Raw genomic sequence first — 22,712 nt, 5'->3', positions numbered from 1 at the left:
AACGTCTTGGATATTTGTGTATACAATATACCCTATGTACGATCTATATTTAAATGTCTACGAACGCAGCAGCGATCATGCTCCGGTGTGTCAAGTGGAAAAAGGAAAAAAAAGGAAAAAAAAAAAACAGAAGAACGGAAAGAAGGGAAAAAAGGAGCGGGGTAACACCCCTTTCGTGGGGTAGATCTGAGCACTCGCGCTGCCAAAAATATAGCATTTCGAGCATCGCCGGCGCAACGCGATGAACAGTGGTATCCGGTATTCTCTTTTTCTCTTAGCATTGCTATCGATGTTCTCGAGCCAGGTACTGATCTCATCAAGCGAACGTGTATCGCCCGACGGAAAGATAACCGCCCTTACGTTTCCTGGATATTTGATTTTGCGCGTCGATGACGCGATCGGTCTTGACAGCAAAGCGGAAACGAGCGAATCAGCGATAGGCGCGAATAACCGTGTGAGCGTACGTGTGCTCCACTTGATAGCTAGCTTCCGATCTGCCAAGATACGATCGCGTAATCGACATCGACCTTGTCGAACTCGCAACGGATTAAACTTTGGACGAAGACTCGAATCATCGCGACATTTCCGCTTCGTGGTTCTTCCCCTTTCCCTATTTTCTTGCCTTTCCTTTCCCGTCGCTTTTCTTCGCCCCTGTTTGTTAAGTACGGCCCTAAAAGATTCTTCGACCCGGTCGCGACATTCCTGCCTCGGAGAAATCTAAATCTGACGGAATTTCGCGGTCTATCTCTGCCTTAAGTAAACGGGTTTCTAGCGAGTCGGAAGTATTACGAAACTCGCGGCGAAGAGATACCGTCTATACGCTATGTCCTACTCGTACGGCACTATTTAGACGAGTAGGTGTATAATCTCTAGTTTGCTTTCCGCATTTGCAACTTTTCTTTTGATCTTTTTCCTCTCGTCTCGTTCTCACCCCTGAGGTTTGGAAGCAATAGGAACGTAGGCATCGTCTAAGAAATCCATCGGGAATGGAGAAACGAACGATCGTTCGCGCGTACGAACGCGAACGTTTCGTTTCATTTTCAATTGGACGTGCCTTCGTTAGAACATACGGCTGATTCGTGACAACTTATCATCGATAAGGGTGACTCCGATGGTCGGTCGGCAGATCCTTCGGTTGAAATGTAAAAGCAGACGGCACTCTCTCTATAATCGCGAACGGGGGAGACTAATATCAACGCGATTCGTTTCTTCGCGATGGAAATCTATTTGGTTTTTAACACAATGCCGTCTTCAGGGTTTCGCGAGTAATTTTGCAATTTTCTATCCTTTTTCTCCGCCATTTTGTTTTGCTTGCTTCGCAATGCCGATTTTATCTGCGATCGAACGAAATAACCGAATTGTAACAGATCATTATACGATAACGTTCAGGCCGTTGAAAATGATTTAGGTCTCCATAAAAACTAAGCAACCGAACTTATAAAGCGAGCGGAGGCGCGACGAAACGATTTCGAGTGCGATTAAAATCGGTCTCTCTTTCTCTCTGTCTCTCCTTCTTTTTTTACCATGTACATGTCTGTAACGCCGAGTATTTTTCTGTGTTTTCTTCGCTTCTCTGTTTCTTATTTGCTTTGTACACGCTAATTCCCGCGTCACAGGTTCGACGGAAGTTAAGTATTGCTGTTGAAAAGCACCGATCGTCCAGTTCTCTCGTGTCTCGATTCGGACCTGCAATTCGTATCGTTTTACGCGTCTCCCGGGAACCGAAATTCGAAAGGGACAAGTGTTCAATTATCCTTCTTTCCCTGCTCTGTTCGTAAGAAGAAACGTTGCGACAGAGGACATCGCGACACGCGACACTCGCTTCTTTTTAAAAGTCCATCACTTCCATTTTGAAGGGTTTACCCTGAAGCTTGTTGGGCACGATCTTCGTTATGGGCGGTGCGCTGTTATTGTCGTCGTCGCTATTCACGTCTTCGTCCTCCTCGGGAAAGTCCTCGAGACGATCGTGGTACTCGTCCAACTGAAAATCCAAATCGTTCCCTTTAACCACTTGCGGCCCTTGGTTCGCCAACGAGTCGTGAACGAACAATCGCAGCTAAGGCTATGCGTGATCGTTTGTAAGTAACATAGGCCAGCCAGCGCGTGATCTTTATCAGTGAAAGTGCGGTGCCAGTGAAATAACAAGCGAGAAAAAGCTCCCTTGGTGAGCTTCGGCATTTACATATCGCTCTTTTCTTTATTATTTTTTTTTTTTTTTTTCATATTCATTTCACAGACAACATGCCGATCTTCGTACGACGTCTAAGAATCGTCGGTTCGCTAAGACTTAAAAGATTCAAAAGCCGAAGACAAGGCGCCATCCGTGTTCCCTCCGATTCCCATCTCGTGCTCGACGATCATTATCCCGGCGGAACAAAAAGAAGGAGAAAAAAAGACGGAAACGAGGGTGCAAAGCGCGTAAAATTAAGCTAAGAGCATTCCATAAACGGTAGTATACTACGGACTCACGTGTAAGGTAGCTATGGAAGAAGCGATTAATCGACGTTACCGCACACAGAACGGACGCTTCCCTATAACTGCAGGTACGTCCAACGTAAATCTTAATGCTCGTCCAGGCTTAATCGACGCACCTTGAGCACTTTAATTCCTCTCCCCTGATTCGCACCCGCGACGATAACCATATGCGCGCCTCTTGGTGCGCCAATTAAGTCGCCCTCTGTTATGGTGACTACCTCTCTACGTTGTCTAAACAAGCATATATGAACGTGCCCCGCGTGTTTTATCCACAGATGCGATTGGTGATAACAACGAGTCGACGAATCAGAGAGACGAATGAGATTGATCGTGTGAATAGCAAAGGCTAGGCGATCTCCTCAGCTCCGAATAGAGACAGTGTCGTTTGATTTATCGAGCACATTGTTCGAATGTACGGTAGTCACATTGGTGAACGTTCAAGAAGCTATAGAGAATGTAGATAAGAGAAGCACACAGATGCAAATGCGTGTGTCGAGATGTAGAGTAGAATAGAGAATGACGGGGAGGATGAAGGGGACGCGATCGATTAAGGTGAAACGAGCTCATCGCGATCGGAGAATCTCAGGATCTACTCACATCGACGTCGCCCATCATCTCCTTGGTAGAAACCGTGGTGTCGATGCGTCGTATGCTGCCTTGATGGATATCAACATCCAGCTTGACGCATTGGAACCGCCTCAAAAGGAATACGATCGGTATTGGCGCGATGCCCGCGAAAATGATGACAACCGCTATGGCCAATACCCAGCTGGGGTATGCGGTGGGCACAGCTATACCCTGGAACGAACGAAGAGAAACATGGTGGAGGGGCGATGTTAAAAAATTAGATAGTGAAATATCGAACGCGCAAATCCCTCCTTACCTGTGACGCGTCCCACGCAGAATATTGAGGCTTTTTGATGAACATGGACGCTATACTGGAGACGAGAATGCAGACCATGATTATAGGGGCGAGAAATCGCCAGGTAAATTGCCAGTACGTCCCAGGTCTGTATCCCGTCATTTCCTCGATGTCTTTCGTGAATCTGGGGAAGAAATTTGCTTATACTCCACGTGGAAGGAGAGGCAAGCTGCAGAAAATATTCTAGAAAATATTCCAGCCTACTTTTCGTGGCCGTAGATGAAGATGACGGACACCATTTCCATGAGCGCGACCATCACGAGACCGATGGTACCGGCGAAGCTGTCGAACATCTTGAGCCAGTATTCTCCCGCGCCGGTGCAGAATATCAAACCGACGAAGAAGCAGACCGTGCAGACCACTCCTGAGGAATGAAACGATCGGTTTAAAGTCCCCGTAAAGATCGACGAAAAGATGAGAACCACGACGATCTCGTACCTGTCATGTATTGCTTCTTTATTCTCTTGAACAGATCTATGTCGAAGATCACGCACAGCATGCCTTCTAGTATACCGATCTGGGAGCCCAGGCCGAGTGCTAGAAGCATGAGGAAGAAGATGCAGGACCAAAACGGGGCACCGGGCAGCTCGACTATCGCCTGCGTGAAGACAATGAAAGCCAACCCTGTTCCCTCGGCGGCCTGGCGACGAGCGATCGATTTTTAACAAGGACGAAAAGACGAGAATAAATGGGAAATAAGACGCGAAATAACGTTGGACAATTACGTTGTCTAATTGCTCGCTGAGACTGCACGTTTTCAGTGTGAAGTTCAACGCGGCCGTGTCCAAGGTACTTAAAGCTTGTTCGTACTCGTCCATGGTGATGTTCTCATGCGTTATGAGTCCATTTTGAAATAGTAAGTCTTTGTTACTGGAACAGGGAAACGGGTTGGACGATCGTTAACGGTGGAGCTGGTCTCTTTGTTGGATTTCGACGGAACGCAAGCGGAAAAATCTGTTTACCTCGCGAGGCACTTATCGACGTTTGTCATCGCCTTAAAGCCTAGAATGGCGAATATCACGACACTCGCGTAAATAGCGGTGAAGGCGTTACAACCGCTGACCAGGATCACGTCCCGGACGCAGTTGTTGTCCGGAGTGTTGTACGAACCGAACGCGATCAAGGAACCAAACGCTAGTCCGAAACTGTAAAAAACCTGCGTCGCTGCGTCGAGCCAGACCATCGGCTCTAACAGTTTCTCGATCTGTCAGGGGAAGAATAGAAACATGAGGAAGAAGGATGAAAACGACGCGTGACAATCGCGTGGACTGAGAAAATGAATTACCTTTGGCGTGTACATGTGGGCCAATCCAGCGCTGGCACCTTTTAACGTTATTCCACGAATAAAAAAGATAGTAAGCACCAAATACGGGAACATGGATGTAAAATATACCACCTTTAAATCAAGCAGAAACATAAGTGGTTGACACAGTATATCTGACTTTCGCGTTTACTCGGGGGACAGGGGGCGGAAACGGGGATGTCGGAGGAGGCGGCAGTTCGAAGGGAAAGTAAACGAGCACCGGCGGGGAAAAGAAAAACCAATTAAAACACTCGACGCGTCCTTACCTTTCCCGATGATTGTATTCCCTTCATCACGATAAAGAAGACGACGATCCAACTCAAGAGTAGACAAAGGACGATCCACCACTTGAGACTCTGCCCTTCTTGGATCGACGGTGCCGCGTCCAACGTGGTTCTGTACCAAAAATAGGCAGTTTCCGAACTCTTCACGCATTCCTCGACTGGCTTGCCATCAACCTCTGGACATTGCGCCCATGGTAACGGTTCCTTTAAATCGCGAAATCGTTCGGCGTGAAAATTTCATGGAAAAAAAAAAAAGCTTGAAATTCGCGTGGAACGCGAAGCAGCGGATATACGACACGCGTGTAAAAGCGTCTAACGTCTAGGATCGAAGACTACATCATGCGCGACGCGCGTGCCATTTTGTCCGATATGATTTCTCGCCTGACTGGCGTTTGCAAAGGAAAATTGAAATCGACAGGTACTTACGCCGAACTTAATCGTGACGGCCTAATCGAGCGCGGCATGAAACATAAATCGCACAGGTTAGTCGAACGATCGTGAAACCGTTCTATTCCCAGCCGTTACATTTCCCGCGATATTCCATCGATCAATTAAACGCCATAATCGTTGGTAAGAAGCACGTTCTCGATCGGCGGAATAACAACGGCCACGGTATCGATCGTATCGATCGGTCATCGGAAAACGAAAGGACTCACCTCGAGCGAATTGAAAAGATAATAGAAGCACCAGGTAATGATGACGTTGTAATAAAGCGCTACGAAGAAGGTGACGATGCAAGATGCTATTCCTATACCGCCTAGCCATGGATGTATCGTGTTCCATACACCAAGGGCACCCTGTCGCATTCGTTGACCGAGACCCAGCTCGATTAAAAAGAGGGGTACTCCCTCTAGGATTAGCATCACGAAAAAGGGGATGAGAAAGGCACCTGAAAAGCGTCCCGTGCATAACATGTTTTTACCCCCGGCTATTTTCTTTTCTCGCTCTCTAAAACGAGATACGCATTCTTCCTACTCTCCCTCTCTCTCTCTCTCCCGGTAAAATAATATCCTTCGTTAGACCCCTTCCCAACCCCATAGCCTCTCTTGTTCAACTGACCCCTTATTACAGGAATGAATGCCATAACCGTTCTCTTTTAATCTCTCCCATTTGGCAGGCCTGGCCGTGTCCCTGCTTACAGAATATTCTTCGTTCCCCTTTTTTTTCGCGGTAGTCTAGTTCGAGACAGCCGCAGCCGGAGTGTCTGGTTCGGTATTGATCGAGTGACGTGTACGAACGTGCATTACGTAGGTTACACGTTCGATCTCGTCCCGGCATTCTTTCTCATTTTTTCCTCTCTTTCCTTCTCCTTCGTTAATTCCGTCCAAAGTATTTCGCCAACGTCATTACACCGCCGACTATTGACAAATCCTGTCACGCTGCGCGCGATATTGCCGCGATTACGCGTGTCCGCGTACGCGGAAAGCTGCTCGTTGCGAGTTCGAAGCACGAGATTCCGCCGTGCGATTTTCTCGATTTTTTCCGCAAATCGTCCGAGCAAAATTCCTCGTTCCACTCGCATCGTCCCGTCGTATCGCGCCGCCGCTTTCGCGCTATCGATTCGCAGGCTCCTCTTGGCGAACGTACCCTTCGCGGCCAACTCGCACCGCGTCGCGGGAATAAAGAGCGACGACAAAAAGCGAGAACAAAAAGCCGTGGAACGAAAGGCGAAGGGATGTCTGAAAATCGCGGTTTCCCTTTCGCAGAAGCTGTTTGAAGAGGCTCGTGAACGGGGCAAGAGGGAGGAAGGGGCGACCGATAGAGCGGTTGCGGATGCGAAATTGTTACGTGTTCGCCGATAGAACGTTAAAAATCGATCGACGCGCGTCGGACGTCGGCGTCAGGCTGAACGGCGACCTCGACGTCGGTGTCGTATCGCGGCTCGTGGAAATTTCCATTGAAAATCGAGAAGGACCTGGCTCGTTTTCGGTACAGCGGCATATATCGCGTGCCCCGCGAATCGTTACCGCGAATCGCTGACCTAGCCAGTCTGCTGAAGGAAACTCGCGTTCGTTCCTCGCGTACGTTTCTCGCGTTCTGCGCAATACAACTCTCTCTCTCTCTCTCTCTCCCTCTCTCTCTCTCTCTCCCTCTCTCTTTTTCCCTCCCCTGTTCACCGAGTCTTGGCTCGTCGACGTTCGCAATTCCCGATGGAAACTTCCGCGACGAAATTCGTGGGGGCGTCCGATTTAACGGCCGCGTAAACCACGTTTCTGTGACGTAACGCCTGCCGTCGTGATTTCATTCGCGGTTCACCCGCCACCCTTGCTCGCGCACCCACCCACGTAGGCCAGCAACGTCTGCCTTCGCGATACGCGTATTTCCGTTCCGTTTGCATCGGAATGTAATCGAGTTACGCCGGTCGGGGTATAGGTCGTGGATAGAAAGATCGTGGATCGAAAACGGAGGGTTCAAGGGCGAATTTTATAGGATTTGATTCGAGTTTCCCCGGCTATCTCGTCCCGGTGTGTGGATTTTTGGGAACGGGGAGGAGAGGGGCACGCGAGGCGCGAAGCGTCGCGACGAGTGAAATTCGTGGACGACGCGCACGGATCAGGCCTTCGCGACGTCCTCGTTAGTATTTCGAAGATACGCGAAACGCTCGGAAGATATATATTTTTAAGCGGACGGCATACGACGGGGGCTGTTGGTCGAATAGTGTGACCGAAAATAACGTTTAACGTTGCGTTTTACGGTGGCCGCTCGACTCTGGCTGCTTTCGGTCTATCTTCGTTTTAGAGAACGTTTTTCGTGGAGAATCGAGCACGATTTAACGGTTCAAGACCGAGGCTATATCCTCGATATCGCGTCTTGCCTCTTACCCTTTTATCCCCTTCGTGTTTTCTATCTCCGTTTTATAGGGGAGAGACGACAAAGATGAAATTTAGAGGATTACGAAACCTCTCGTGGCGAATGTTACTTACCTCCTCCGTTCTGTTGGCACAGGTAAGGGAATCTCCAGATATTCCCGAGTCCCACGCTGTAACCGATAATACTGAGGAAAAATTGCATCTTGCCGCTCCATTCCGCTCTGTTCTCCTCCTTGGTTTCTTGACTGCCAGCAGCATTTTGGCTTCCGGTTACCACGATTGTCACGTTCTGGCCTGCCTGACGTTCCTCGTTCAACGGAGCCAGCTCATGCCCATTTCTCGTACTCTCGTTCTTGACTACCATGCTTCACCTCGGGGTCCCTTGTTCCAAATACGAATAATCCAACTTCCGCCTGTGCTTTCCGCTCCCTTTCACGGCCGCTCGTTCCTATTGCCTGTTCTACTCGGCAACGAGAGCCTTATTCTTATTCTTTCTTCCCCTTCTTTCCTGCCTTTTGTCGTTCCACGCGTTTATCGAGAGGCGAGACTCGATGGACCAGCACCGTTCGGGGTAAACCGGGACGGGACACGTGTAAAGAGCGTACAGACGTGTCACGAAAAAATCACCACGGCCACGAGATTACTGGCGACGGAGACGAGGGAAACGGATAATGGCAGCAACGAGTGGCTGCTATCGAGAGCAACAACAGTGTAACAATAACAACAAACGACGACGACGTTAACGACGCAGTGTCAACGACGCCGACGACGAAGACGAGGACGAGAACGGCGACGGCAGTTCAACAAAAGGCCCAACAAGGATCTTAATCGTTACGTTTAACTATAAGAATACTTTTTTTTCTTTTTTTTTTCTTTTTTTGCTATTATTATCCTTTATTCTTTTTTTTTTCTTTTTCTTCGTTTTCTCTCGAATACCGTTATCTCGGATAAGCTTACTTCGGCGAGTAGAAAAAATTGCTCAGGGCAACGAGGAAGGCATGCCTAGCACGAAGAACGCGCGGTCGTTGGTCGAAACGGAGCTGCCACGCGGACGCTGGCTGCTCCACTACGCGAGCAGCGGATGGCACAGACACGCGGGGCGTTCTTCCTCTTTTCCCTGTTCGCCTTACCCTGCTTAACGTTGTAAAAAATCGCGTGGCTCTTCAGCATCGATCGGTGAAATTATCGCGTTAACGCGACGGAAGCGGAGGCTCGTGGTTCGCGACGAGCTCGTTGCGAAACACGCAGGAAGAATGTTGCCGACGACTCGAAAAGATTGCGTTAATTTCGACGGAATTTACGCGAGGATTACGCGCGAATGAACGCGTCGCGATGCAAGGCTGAAAATCAACGATTCGGATATCTGTCTCGAGCGGCGAGTATAATCGATACGGCGTGGGTCGTGTACGAGGGAGAGAGAATCGTCGTAGGTCGGAGGGAATTTCTCCCTTGGATTTCCAGCCGATCTCGCTGGAACGATTCCCTGGTTTCTGTCGAAACGACACTGGCAAAGGAGGAGTCAACGACAGAGGAATCGAAACAAACACGGCGAACGCGAATTGCGATACGAGCCAGAAGAAACGAAGGGGATAAGGGGATGATCGAAGGAGGATGTGTGTACGACGACCGTTGTCGAGAGGACTTTTGTTCGTACGAGAGTGAACATCGGTTTACCACCCTTGGTACGAAAACGAAGCATCGATGCTCGCGAGAGATCACGACCGCGGGTTACAGGCACAGGAGAATCACTTGAACGCGTCGAAGGGGTCGAAGGAAGCTCACGGTTTCACGTTGCTGGCACACGATTATTGTCCTGGAACATGCCCCCGATTTTCTTCCGTCCTCTCTCTTTTCACAGCGTGACGCTGTTCCTCTCTCGGTTTTCTCCGCTTTCGTCTTCCGTGGATGCTGGTGTCCCTTTCGACTGCGTGTGACATAAGCTTCACGGTGCAGCGTGCAGTTCGAGAACCGTAGAAAATATTAACGACGATTTACTACAATCGGCAGCACCGTTTGCATCGCGGTCATGCTTCTCTTTTCTCGCGCACACGCTCCTTCTCTCCCTCTCTCCCTCTCTCTCTCTCTCTCTTTCTCTCTTTCTCTCTTTCTCTCTTTCAGCTCGTTGTCACAGTCGTTCCTATGCTCTCGAGCGTATATCGTTCAAGATGCGTTAGAGGGGACGCGTAACACCGACCAGCAGGCCGCCGCTGTTGGATCGCACTCCTCTTCTTTTCCCGACAAGGCTCGCGGAACTGACCGAACTCGAATCGGATTTCGAATTATTTCGATCCAGCGGTCCGCTGAGTGAACCGGTGGTGGTGCTCGTACGAACGTGGATCGCAGATGCGTGGACGGCGAAAAGAAGGAAGAATTTTCGGAGCCATGTAGTTCGGTTCCTCCCTCCTCGCGGCAAACCCGGCTGCTATTTTTCTCTGCCCGCCGATCGCGCACGTTCCTTTTTCCCTTCCTCCGGCCACACGCTGGTACAGGCCTTCGGTATCTTCTCCTTCCGTCTATCTCCGGCACCTCTAGCTTCTCCTGCACCGCTGCAGCCCGCGCCAATTCTTTCCGTTCTTCTCTCGACTTTCGAGCTGCTGTGGCTGAAGAGACTCTAGCAACGCGCCCCGTGCACATGAACGTCAATAACCAACTGAACCACCGTTGCGCGGCTGTGTGTGCGCGCGCGCTAACGCACGCACGCGAGGGAACCAACGGGACGAAGCAGACCCTGGAGCTTCGACGCTACGACAAAGCTTTGCACCGCTTTCAATCCCCGATTGGCCGTGGTAATTATGTACATATGGCGCATACGCTGTACGGCCACGCTGTTCCGACTCCCAACTGTCGACTCTGCGCGCTTCCCCACGAACTAGACCTGTTCGACGTGTATCAGCAACGGCCGAGTTTCCACTGGCCGACTTCCACGGGGCGAGAAAATCGCTAGAGGACCGTGCAAGAAGGGAGAAACGCGTTCCAACTGATCTATCCCTCTGTATCCCTCCGTCAACCCTGTATATCGCACACCCGACGAGGACGGAATTCCCTCTTCACCCTGTCCTCACCGCCGTGTTTTTGGTCAACGTTACGTCCCGTGCACCCCCTCGGGGAGGGCAGCGAGGTTCGCGCGAGAGCGCGAGCGCGCGCGCGCGCCTCGTTGCACATCGATCTTCGTCTCAGCCAATCCCCGCCATTTTCGTTCGCCTCGATTGGTCCGCGATCTCCACTTTCCTCGCGTCTTTGCAAATAGAATTCGCCTTATTTTTTCCCTACTTTCCACCGTCGTGTTTCCAACTCTAATCGACCGGCCACCGGGCTTTGCGCTTTTACTGACCTTCGACCCTCCGTGCCTAGCTCCCCCGAGGTTCCCTGTGATCGTTAGCTAAGGTCAGGCGGTTGTACGATAGGCGAGATCGTGCCTCGAGGTAGAGGCACCAGAAATCCGGCGCAGTAATCGCCCCAAACGCGTGGCTCGCAACTTCTTTCCGTAAAAACAAATACGGTGTTTACCCAGCGGGCTTGGTGACCCCTTTGGCTCCGTTTGCACATTTCGTATTTCGTTTTTCGCACAGGTTCGCTGCCCCATTGCCGCTTGCCGTTTTGGTTACCGCGCGCGGTCTCTCCGCTAAAAGGTCCTCGAGCCTCGTCTGATCGATCCCGGACGATTCTCCTGGGGAAATGGTTAATCCGCGTTTCTCCCACCGGTCGTCGATAATGCTAGAAAATCGTCGTTGCACGGATATCGCGTGTCACGGGGACTGGCACGGGATTTTCATAAGCCGCCTGCAGGTACTCGTGTAAAGACGACGGGGATACCCATTTACGAGGACTATCATCGACTCGATAACCGTGTCAAGGGCAGATCATGCCGTGGCACGACGAAGAAATCAATTTGTTTAATAAATATCTCCCGTGGACGGCGATATGACTGATTTTGCGCGATCGTGCGCAATTGCGACACGAATTACCGTTCGGCTTGCCCGATTAATTCCCCCTTTCTTGTCGTCTATTTATAGTGAACCGAGAAACCTTGGCGAGCAGACTGTGTCTAAAACGATTCCTCGTTGAACGGACTTTTAAATCAATTTCGTCTTCTTCCTCCCCGAGTGCGCGTTTGCTACCTCTTGTGTGCCACAGGTAAACAGAAGCGATTATATTTGCTCCGGTTCTTTGTAACCGGTCTCGCTGTTGGGCATACCCTCTCGTAAAGTGTCTCACGTCACATCCTCATTCACCAACTTATTAATAATGAGACATTGTTTACGCGCAGCTAATTTCCAATCATCTACGTGCAGCGGAATGCTGCCGCGTCCAAAGGACGACGCGGCGATATTCGCGGAAGGGACGTCGCGTGGCGGCATTACCTCGGCGATTTTCTCTCATCATCGCGTAGGTATATACCAGAGAGTAGATGGCATTGCGTAAGCCTAGTTACCGCGCATGAAAATTTGTCTCGACACCGAGCAGGTCCGCCGATTGATACGCCCGCTCGCGATCGGCAGTGCCTCCTGCAAACACGCGACTTTCGTCATCCCCATGATCCCGATATGCTCGTACTCGTGCGTCTATGTACCTACGGTTTAGCCGGGCGCCGCGACGTTTGTCTTTCCGCGTTACGGGCAAACCGCGTGCAACGCGAGTCGTTTGACGTCGCTGGAAATCTCGCTCGATGATTCTACCTATTCCGTCTACAATCTCGATAAAAATAGGTTTCGTATGAATAGAATCGGTTTTACGATCGATTCGGCCGTTACGAGAGACAGAGACGCTCCGGCGTCGCTGTTCCAGCGTTCTTACGTAAACATCAAATAATATTAGCGTAGGCAGAGGAGCAGAGGGCGAGGAACAGACGCAGAAAAGGCGAGAAAATATCGAGTGTACGTGTGTATTTGCAGGAACATAGATGTGTCATTCGTGAATTATAATCCGCTTTCATCGTCTCCAAACTCGACGAAATTGATTGGCGGGCATTAATCGGGAAATATCCATGCGACGATTATTCCGCCGATATTTTTATCCTATCCTTGGAAAGGTTTTAAACCTATAAAATCAGGGAATTTGCTCGATAAGAGCGTAAGATGCGTTATCAGCGAAATTAACGATGCGATGAGCCCCGCTATCTGTATTGTGTCGAATCGAGTCGAATCCAGTCGAATCGATGAGCTGCGCTGTTTCATTCGACGATGCAATATGTCTCGTCTGAAACGGCAAAATTACTCGGGTGAACGTAACTCTTACCATTTCAGCCGCGTGGTAAGTATCGCGAGTTCGTACCTAAGGTTACACTCGTAATCCAATCTATGTAAGAACCAACTTTGGTGTTTATACCGCTGTCTACCGCGCAACCTATCCCTCTGGATACGATCCCTATCAGCGTTAGTCTCTTGGTCATAGGATTTTCCCATAGAACCGGTCCGCCGCTGTCCATCTGTTTGTCGAACAAACATTTCGGTGATATCGTTGCGTGGGACATTTGTTTAATCGATTTGATTCTTCCGCGATTTCGCGGGTACCTTACCTGACACGCGTCTTTCCCTTCGCCGTATGTACAAATTTCTTGCGGCGATATATTCGCGATACGCTTGGAACATTGGAGGTTCGTCAGCACATACAGAGTGACTTTTTGCAAAACGTCGGAGGTTGGACTACCAAAGTCGGTCGATCCCCAACCTAATAACGGTGGTTAAGACAATCAAAATGGTGAATATTAACGCAAGGTTACGCGTTACGCAATCTTCTCGTGTCACTAACCCAGTATCTGAACTTCGCTGCCGCCGAAAGAGTCGGCTGCGTGTTGAAAAGGTAGGCAAGCAGGCCCAACCTCGTTGCTGTATATCATATCCGTCTCCGATTTCAACAGAGCGATGTCGTTTCCAGGCGTTCCTTGTATGTAATTAGGATGACTAATGGCTTGCACTACGCGATACAACGCCGTGGCATTCGTCTCCATCCCTAAATGTCAAAACTGCCTTAGCTACATCGCGAAATGGCGATACTCGCTGATACTCACCTGTGCTCACGTCGTGTTCGCCAAGTAAAATACCCAAAATCGAAACTTCTTTGTTCAATAGGCAATGTGCCGCTGTCACTACGTATTTCTTCGCTATTAGGGTACTTCCGCAGAACACCCTTCGCAGTACCACGTCTACGATTCCAGCCATCATAGGGAATTCGTTCACTCCGGCATCGACTCCGCCGACGATCCTAGTCTATGAGGACAGTCGACAAAGGGCCCTATTTATTCGAAACGATTTCCCTAGATGTGGAGATTGCGATGACGTTGCGCAAACTTACGGGATTCTTCCTTCCGCATTCACAGTTTTCGGATTCCTGACGACTGTTTACTGCCTGCGCCGCGCAGATGAATTCACCACCCTTCGACCAAAATGGTGACTTGAGCGTTACGACCATCTTGTTTGATTCCGATAACACGTTGAACACTCCATCCCCGCAGTATTGATGCGTGGTTCTAGAATTGACTTGCACGGATAATCGGTCTTGTGTACAATTCTGACTCTATCGGAAAAATCGTTCTGCATTATCGATCCTGCTCAACGATAGATAACGCGATAAAAACATTATCTTACCCATGGTATGTGAAACGGGTTGCAGGTCAAGTTAACTCGATAGTTAGTTTCGATGGTCCACTTGCACGATCGAAACCCCCGATACCTATTTGGGTACTCGGGGTTGTAAATAAAATACGTCGTGTCGGGAGCTAGTTCTTGGTAATAATCACAGTTCTGCTGAAACCGGGTCTCGTTCGACTGGGCCAAACTTAAAAGCACCAAAAATGACAGCAATGCCGCTGCAACGTGAAGGAAAATCCTCTTCGTGAATAATCGGGGAAGGAAAAATACGTTGATAGGTTTATTTACAGGGTGGAGCATGTATCGGGGATGTGTACATAAATTTCTATTTTAATCCTGCCACCTGATGTAAATCGAGTAATTACTACGATATAATCTACAAATTGATTTCTTTTCTGCGCGTCGCGAGATAATTAACTGTCGTTTGATACAATGCCGATTGCGTACGATACGAAGCACAAATTTACGAACTGCGTAATTCCTGGCTCGAAATTTCTTTCAACGAATATATTCACTGTGTGTACCTTTCGTTATAACACCGTACAGCACGGAGTCATTATTTACGGAAACCATGATACTCTCGATTATGGATCAGCTACGTGACAGAAACGGAAATTTCGCGAGCACAACTGCAACCATCTACCCGCGTTGGCACGCATTCCGTTTTTATCCTCATCGCGAAGTCGGCTTAAAGCAAAGGGTAATTTCGCGCAAATTATCATGTGCTCTTATCAGAAGCAGTTGCAACCTCGAGAATAAAAGCGATTTTACGACAACTATTTAATGCTTTCGCAACCGCCACAAACAAAATTCCTCAATGTTGATACTCGCACGTTTTCAAGGTGTTCAAGGGTCTTTTCCTAATCTTTGTCCGAATAATCGCTTCGATCGATATTAATACGAAAGTATATTAGATCGTAGATATTGATATCGTAGTCTTAATTGGAAATTACACGAAATGCCGTGCGAGCCGAATTCAATATCAATAACTTATGGACCGATAAAAATCAATTTATTTTTACGTGACATTTTTAGCATATAATTCGTTACATATATTTCTTTGATTTATATGAAAGTTATGCGGACGTTTATCCTGTCGAATTGATTTATTGCTAAGTGCGGTTGTATACAAGTTTATTTTGCGAATTGACAATTGATCGTATAAGAATTAATATTAAAAAATAAACTATCGCTCTTTTATCGGGAGATATAAATTATACTCCTTTTTCTTATGATACAGTATGTAAGGTTAGAAGAGTACTTGCAAAATACGTCGCAAATTTTCTTCCTTTTTTTTTTTTTTTTTTTTATTTTTTTTTGAATATCGATATTTAATAGAAAAACAATTTTCACGAAATTGCAGATAAACGTCGAAAAGTTGATAATATTAATATAATAGGAGAAAACAGCTATTTAACGAAAAACATTTCCCTTGTAACATTTTTTATTAGTATCTCTTTTCTTTTTTAATTATAGCCTAAATATAGACAACGTTAAGTATTCGAGGACGTTAGGTATCAAATATTAATTGCTGTAATTAAGTCGTAAAATATCGATAATAATAATTATTTTTGAACTCGTCGTGAAGGAAAAATATTAAATTCGAACGGTGGCTTATATTAATATGTTTTAATGAAGTAAATTGTTTTACATTGTGTAATATAAATATCAAAGCGAATTCTTGCGTGTAATACGTGATGCAATATAACAGCTAAGTCGAAGAAGGTTGTTCAAAAAGTTATCGATTTTTAAAATTCTGAGTTGTAAACAATGAAAGTGAAGCTAGTAATCAGTTTCAACGTTTTTAATTACTTTTGAATTATCTTAACAGATAAGCAGACAAATATTAAAGAATGAACGCAGTAAAAGTGATTTGAGCGCCATCTAATGAGAAAATTCGGAACATTGGATAGTTGCTATAGCAATGAATGGAATACAAACTGGAATATTAATAAAAATACATAGCAATATAGTTGTGTGATATACATCTGTATATATTTTATTTTGATCAGTCGTGATATTTTTATAGCGCGAAGTTGCTCAGTTATTCGTGGTTTTGAATTATTCGAATAGATTTGATCGAATGATATTATTGAACATTATCTTTCGTAAATTGCAAAAAAATTACAGTGATGGCTAGTTGTGACGGTAACATTGAAAGAGAAAGAAAGAAAGTAATTGTTGATAATATTGAAATCTATATATTTTATTTATAAGCAAAACAATACATCGTGTAAGTCTTTTATCTAATCCTAACCTCAAATGTTTTGTTTATTCAATAGCATAGTTGCAGTAGAACAACAGGTACGAAAAGCAGTCAAGATACCACTTGTACACCAATTTATCGTCGTAGACGTATTTCAAAAACAAAACATACACCCAAATCTCATAGTTTACATAAATATTCATCGGATTATATGACTGATAATGATATAAATGATCACGAAGACGAAATGGCTTCGAGAAATAGAAGTAAAAGGTATGAATATGAAAGAAGTAGGAAGTTAAACGTAGAGAATAATCCTCAAAAGCAATCATTTGATGAAGGTGATGCCGATTCAGGTATTATATACACAGTGGAAAATCATTTCTTTATTTAAGTGAATAACAATAAGGATTTTATACTTTATTATTCTAGGAATAATTTCATCCAGAACCAGAGATAAACATGTGTCAAGGGACACGTTGAAAGTAGTTAATGAGTATCATAAATTAGAGAGGCGTTATAAAAGTGTTCAAGAAGAATGCCAAAAATTAAGCGATATATTGCAACAAAGAGAATCAGAGTATAAAAGAGTATGTTCGCATTATGAAGCATTGCTACAAATGGTTCAAGAGTTAGAAGAAGCCAAAGTTAATCTCATTAAGCACAATCAAAAGCTCGAAACAGAAAAGGTTCAGTCGAATGAAGATATAACGCTTTTAAAGACAATTGTTTACCAGTTAAATTCCGAATTAGAGAGATATCAGGACAAATTGGGCGAACAAAAACATGAAAATATTTCTGCGCATGCAGAAACCAATGAAAAAAGGTACGATTCAAGGAATTGGGGAGGTATTAATTTTCACGCGTTGGGTCCACTGTTGAATGCTTATGAAGAAAATTTATCAGAGAAACAGGAACTTTTGCAGATGTACGAACAGGAAATGGCCGATTTTAGTAGTAGGTGTAAAGAAATTCTTACGGAAAATGAGATTATGCACAAAGAAGTAGAAGAATTAAAATCAGAGGTAAATAATTGCACGTGTATCGACAATGTGAATAAGTAAATGAAAAATGTGTTTAATTATCGTATAAATAGCTGTAATAAAAAATGTATAGTGTGACAGGTATGCAAAGGAAATTAAAAAGTTGGTTGAAAATACGGCATCTTTAAAAAAACAAAACGATATTTTGAAAAAAGAAACGACAGATGTGAAAAGAGAAACGAATGATATTCGTTCGTCTTACGAATTAAAAATGGAAGTAATATTGAAATGCAACGAAACGTTAAAGAAGGAACATACAATTACGGTATCTGAATTGAGCAATCTACGAGGAAAATACGAAGTTTTGAGCAAAGAATTTGAAAAATTGAAAAGTAAAGAAGAACAAACAGTGCCTACTGTTGTTCATACCTCGGCTATCGAAGAATGTAAAACATTATTGGATGAGTTAAAATATCAGTATGAAAGTGAGAAACGCAATCTTTGCAATCATATAAAACGTATAGAGGAAAACCAACCCGAAAACGAGAAACAACTAATAATGGTTATAGCTGAAAGAAATCATTTAAAGGGCCTTGTTGATAACCTTGAAACAAGCTTAAAGTAAGTTACTTATTTATATTTCTTTCGTGTAGTGGTCGTGTATCCTATCCATACGTAACGTATACTTAGATTTTTTTCAGGCAAACGCAACGAAGAGTTGAACACATGCAAACTCTTGTTTATTCGACTCGTGTCTCACGTAATTCTTTGAAGGAGAAATTAAGTAAAGTAACTGTTTATTGCGAGGAATTATTTTCAGAGTATGAGAGAATCGTTGCAGAGAGAGAAAAATTACTCACTTTTTTACGCAAAACGGAAAAAGACAATGCAAATATGGATCGTCTCGGTAGAAGCATTACCAGTCGAGTGGAAGGCTTAAAAAGTCAATTAGAAGTATGTATCACATATCGAAGGTATTAATAATTTAATACAAAACGAAAAAAAAAAAAAAAGAAAAAGAAACCGCTAATAATATATAATTTCAGATTGTTCGAAAAGGTACGAAACAGCAGGTAGACTCTGTGGAGAAACGTATAAAATCGCAAGAAGTTCATGTGCGTCGGATGAAACATGATTATCAATGTAAAATACATCAGTTAAACGGCGTGATTAAAGAACAGAAAGACGTTATCGAAAAGTTGCAAAAAGAAAGACATTCCGGCCAAGATAATTCGGCAAAATGAGTATTTCAATCAACGAATGATGAAAAATTTGAACGATTATAACATCGGGACAGAGAGATTTTTAATCTTTGAATCAAGTTCGTAAATCGTCGGCACGTTATTAAATCGGTGCTAAGATCGTTTATAATAGATTGGACTTTGAAACTGATTTTCAACGAATCTCACAATAAGCATCTAATTATGGAATAGGTGCTACTCGAAACATCGTCCTCGTATTTACCGACCGTGTCAGTCGCTTTATTTAGCAGTGACATCAAATGAAGCAAGTGGCTGCGAAGGCTACCGTCCTCCACCGTATGAACGGCCGATGGCAGTGGAGACTCTACTAATCATACGGTGAAAAGTTGATGTCATCCGTTATAGGTATGATGTCAGGCGCGTTCCATTCATTCATATGTAAAATATACCTATTCTAGCTTTGTTTTTTGTTTTTTTTTTATAGAATTTAATAATAAGCCTAATGGATGGACAGTATTTAGATATTGACATCTCAATAACCCACCAATATGATATTTCTAAGTATAACTGATTCAAAGGATTGGTTATTTTTATAATTACAAGAAATGTTAAGAAATATATTTTGAAATTCGTATTCCTTCCTCTTTTTCCACTTTTTCCTTCCTTGTATCGATTTAGGCTTTGTCGAAAGAGATTGTATATTTTGCGTATTATTTTATGGTTTTCATAACATACGTGAAAGGAAGAAAACCACACGTTGGAAGTAAAAAAAAATAACAGAAAAACCAGGATAAGAAGTAGGCAGAGATAATTCCTCTGGTAGTAGCAAGAAAAAGTTGTTTAGCATCCACTCGCGTAACGTAGGGTGGTGGAGCTGCCACAGAGCGGCGTTGCGAATCGCCGATTATTCAGTTGTGTCGCTAAAGTTCGGAGACTCTCGACGGAGTTCGGGTGCGTTAAAAGCAAAATGTCGTCTGCTAGGCGCGTCGTCAGGAACCGGGTCGAATTTCTAACGCGAAAATTGCTATGATAAGTGATAATGAGATGTCTCTGCATACAAGTACATAGTGTTTTTCGTTGGAAGGTGTATCAGAAATCACAAAAGGATATTCTACGGATCGGGCTGTCTCGTTGCCGACAAAGAAACTCAAGGGGAATACCGGTGAACATTGATTTTTCCTGCTTTCGCATCTTACTCGACAGATGATCGAACGGTAATGCATATCCTTCGTATTCTGTCGATTCGTTAATATTGTAAAGATTTCAATGACTCTGTACTTTTAATAGCTCAGATAGATTAAGAGGAGATAATATATCATGCCGTCCTTATTGTATTGCGTCGAATCGATTGTTTGTTTCATGATTCGGACCGATATGTTCGAATGAATCACAGTTACGTTACATTATTTTCGGTGAAACGGTTATATTCGTTAGTTGCACGAGTGTCTTTCGCAGATGTCGCTGACTCGCGATATCATACATTGTTCATATATTTTTCACGTATGAATAGGAAACATTAGAATTTTACGATAACGTTGATCGAGAATATCGTGAACATCTTTGTGACGCGCAAACTCAAAGAGTTTAGTGTCACTTGGTTGAAACGTAACTAGCTCGCTGCGTTTTCTCAACTGTTAGGTTAGGTTTAACTCGAGAATAGCTAGAATATACCTTTGTTTCATTCAGCGAGTACGTTTTGAAACAAGAATGTTTTCGAGTGTCTGGTTATTCGGTAGAAATTCGTGTAAAAGTACTCGCGGCGATTTTGCGTTAGAAAAATCGACAAATTCGACTCACAGAAGAAACGGAGAAAAAAAGAATAGAAAAGTTATTTCGCGTGGTTGCGTGCGCGGAAACTGAAGTTTTTTGAGGTGTGAATATGGAACGGATATCCGCATTTTTTCATTTGAAACGGAAGAGCAAATAAATAAAACCGTATAAATATTCTGCAGTTGAAGAAGGATTCGACGAATAAAATATCGAAGCACGTAATTCGAATGAAAAATTACGATTGTACTTTGAACAGCGATAGAAACATTGTTAATAAACGATAAAATCGCAAGGCTATCGCCTACTTCTAGCAGAAATAAGCAAGTAGCACCCCGGTTTGAAAATAGAACGGTGATGTATATATCGAAGAATTTATGCATGTTTCAATTTTTTTTAACACTGCATGAGAATTAGTTCGACTTGATATGTTACCACATCCGCTTCCGGTTCTTTATATCGGTTCTCTCTCCGTCTCTCGCTCGTACCGGTAAAGTACGCATTTAACGCGTAAATTAAACGCGAAACGAATCGTTCAATGAAATTTTGCGATATTTCGAACGTCCTTAGAAAGCGTTATACGGCAGGAAGCATTACTTTCCCCGCGGTCGTGACTCATAATTCGATTACTAAAATATTAATGCAATATCGTTTTCTCCCTCTCTTCTAAGTACACGTACGTCGTTAAGGGTGCTCCGAGCGCCGGCCATTTTCGCGCAACGCGGCGATGGTGAAGCATTTTCGAGGCGAAAAGAAGCGGAAAGATAGAAATATCTTTTTTCATATTTATAGAATGTTTCGGAAGGGGGACAATATCGAAGATAGCGAGGGCGGTGGAACGAAGCTATGGTATTTTGACGAGTGAAATACCGAAGAATCTCGGGATCGAGGCAGAGGTGGCGAAACGTACAACGACGTGAATTCTTCGAGGTCGGGCCTAACCTAACCGTTCTCGGGCAGATCTAATCTGACCTAAGCGCCGCTGACGACGAAGATACGAAGCATCGCCTGGTTATCGGCGTGCTGGAAGCACGTTACGTTGCTGGGCCAAGCAACTGCCGTATATCGGCGAGTATCGTCAAAAGGACGCCAGGCAACGCGTACGCTTTCCCTGTTCGTCGTCTCCTTGCCACCTCTCTTCCTTCCGTTCCGCCGGTGCAGTTGGTGCACTTCTACGCAGCTGTACGCTACTCTACCCTACAGCAGCGTCGTGTACGGTAAATAAACGCGCGGCATGCTTGCCTCGAGTTCCACGTGCTTTTCCTTCGCTTGAAACTATTTCCAACTCGACAATAGCGTCGATTTCGAAATAAAGACCGGCAGCGGAGAGGAGAGGAGCGAGGAAAACGTGGCCAGCGAGATCTACATAGGAAGAGAACAGTAACAAGGATGTCGTATCTGATATCGCGTGCAAAGTTGCCAGCTGTCCGTTGTCGATAACACGGCGACTTAGTTCGGTGCAGTATTCGCCGTTGCCTCGCGAACGCTATTGAACGAAGACGACGTAATACTTTAGAGCGCTGCGTGTGTCGCGGTTGTGAAATTGCCAAGTGGTTGTGAAACAGTGCCGAGCGAGAGAGGAGTTGCACGAATATGGTGTAAAAAGGAAAAAAAGCAGTTCTAATCAACAGCCGTAGAGAATGGAGTTCGAGCTGGACGGAAGCCTGAAAGAATGGGTAAAGGACAAACCGTTGAGTATCCTGCAGCTCGATCCTGCTGACAGAGCCGTCTTACGGATTGCCGGTAAGTGTCAATCGCCGTTTCTAGTTTCCGTTTTCATAAGCCCGATTACGTACTCGAATTCTTTGCCGTCTTTCGCCTTCCGCCTTTCGTTTTCCTTCGTAGCGCGATTCCAGAATATATCGCGCTAGTTGGCCGCTTCGCAATCCCCCATTTAGCCGTGCAAAACAACTTAAGCACCGTTCGCAATTACCCACGCGGTATTCGATCAATTGTAAAATGGGCATCGTTATGCGCAACGAGCGTGCTGGATCACGTTGGTCAACGGTGACGCTCGTCGTGCTCCTACCACACGACAAACACGAGTATCGTTATAATCAAGAGCGCATACGTAATCAACCGGAACGTTAACGTGTATTCGCATTCCGAATCAACAACTATAATACCGACCATCAGTCGCGTATTCTTTTCCTCCTCGTTTCTCGTCACCGTT

The 22,712-nt window shown here is 45.2% G+C and overlaps 4 protein-coding genes across 7 annotated transcripts in view; 2 read left to right on the top strand and 2 right to left on the bottom strand.

Annotated features, from left to right (window-relative positions):
- Nucleotides 1-70: 70 nt before the first annotated feature.
- LOC108548081 (sodium- and chloride-dependent transporter XTRP3) lies at nt 71-10,770 on the bottom strand. 3 transcript variants are annotated; one of them, XR_001890247.1, is made up of 13 exons: nt 7,909-10,770; nt 5,641-5,873; nt 5,411-5,431; nt 4,967-5,188; nt 4,683-4,793; nt 4,360-4,601; nt 4,123-4,267; nt 3,836-4,037; nt 3,602-3,761; nt 3,359-3,521; nt 3,073-3,273; nt 2,470-2,537; nt 1,916-1,981 (listed from the first exon to the last, which is right to left on the bottom strand). XR_001890247.1 is itself a non-coding variant. In XM_017900857.1 (12 exons), exons 1-12 carry the CDS (start codon nt 8,156-8,158, stop codon nt 1,829-1,831), a joined length of 2,103 nt encoding a protein of 700 aa, XP_017756346.1. In that variant the 3' UTR covers nt 71-1,828. The 3 variants fall into 3 exon arrangements, 2 of the variants coding, with proteins under 2 accessions (XP_017756346.1, XP_017756353.1); XM_017900857.1 differs by lacking the exon at nt 2,470-2,537 and having other exon boundaries at nt 71-1,981; nt 7,909-8,158; XM_017900864.1 differs by lacking the exons at nt 2,470-2,537; nt 5,411-5,431 and having other exon boundaries at nt 1,829-1,981; nt 7,909-8,158.
- Nucleotides 10,771-12,761: 1,991 nt separating this feature from the next.
- LOC108547856 (venom serine protease 34) lies at nt 12,762-15,032 on the bottom strand. Its single transcript, XM_017900556.1, has 8 exons — nt 14,906-15,032; nt 14,379-14,599; nt 14,086-14,307; nt 13,802-14,000; nt 13,543-13,743; nt 13,310-13,461; nt 13,066-13,219; nt 12,762-12,990 (listed from the first exon to the last, which is right to left on the bottom strand). Exons 1-8 carry the CDS (start codon nt 14,952-14,954, stop codon nt 12,965-12,967), a joined length of 1,224 nt encoding a protein of 407 aa, XP_017756045.1. The 5' UTR covers nt 14,955-15,032; the 3' UTR covers nt 12,762-12,964.
- A 1,402-nt stretch (nt 15,033-16,434) lies between these two features.
- On the top strand, nt 16,435-19,310 carry LOC108547968 (Centrosomal protein 89kDa). Its single transcript, XM_017900715.1, has 6 exons — nt 16,435-16,555; nt 16,664-16,943; nt 17,020-17,612; nt 17,704-18,191; nt 18,272-18,524; nt 18,617-19,310. Exons 1-6 carry the CDS (start codon nt 16,514-16,516, stop codon nt 18,812-18,814), a joined length of 1,854 nt encoding a protein of 617 aa, XP_017756204.1. The 5' UTR covers nt 16,435-16,513; the 3' UTR covers nt 18,815-19,310.
- A 2,646-nt stretch (nt 19,311-21,956) lies between these two features.
- The window catches only part of shot (dystonin-like protein short stop), a 69,633-nt gene continuing 68,877 nt past the window's right edge, over nt 21,957-22,712 (top strand). For both annotated transcript variants that reach the window (XM_017900686.1, XM_017900661.1), the window contains exon 1: nt 21,957-22,282. In XM_017900686.1, coding sequence (XP_017756175.1) covers nt 22,180-22,282 — 103 coding nt within the window. In that variant the 5' untranslated portion in view covers nt 21,957-22,179. The remainder of the gene's footprint in view (nt 22,283-22,712) is intronic.

This window comes from Eufriesea mexicana, unplaced genomic scaffold, assembly GCF_001483705.2.
Source record: "Eufriesea mexicana isolate 0111107269 unplaced genomic scaffold, ASM148370v2 scaffold474474835, whole genome shotgun sequence".
NCBI lineage: Eukaryota > Metazoa > Arthropoda > Insecta > Hymenoptera > Apidae > Eufriesea > Eufriesea mexicana.
The sequence above is the reverse complement of the archived record's forward strand: the minus strand, read 5'-3'. Positions and strand labels throughout refer to the sequence as shown.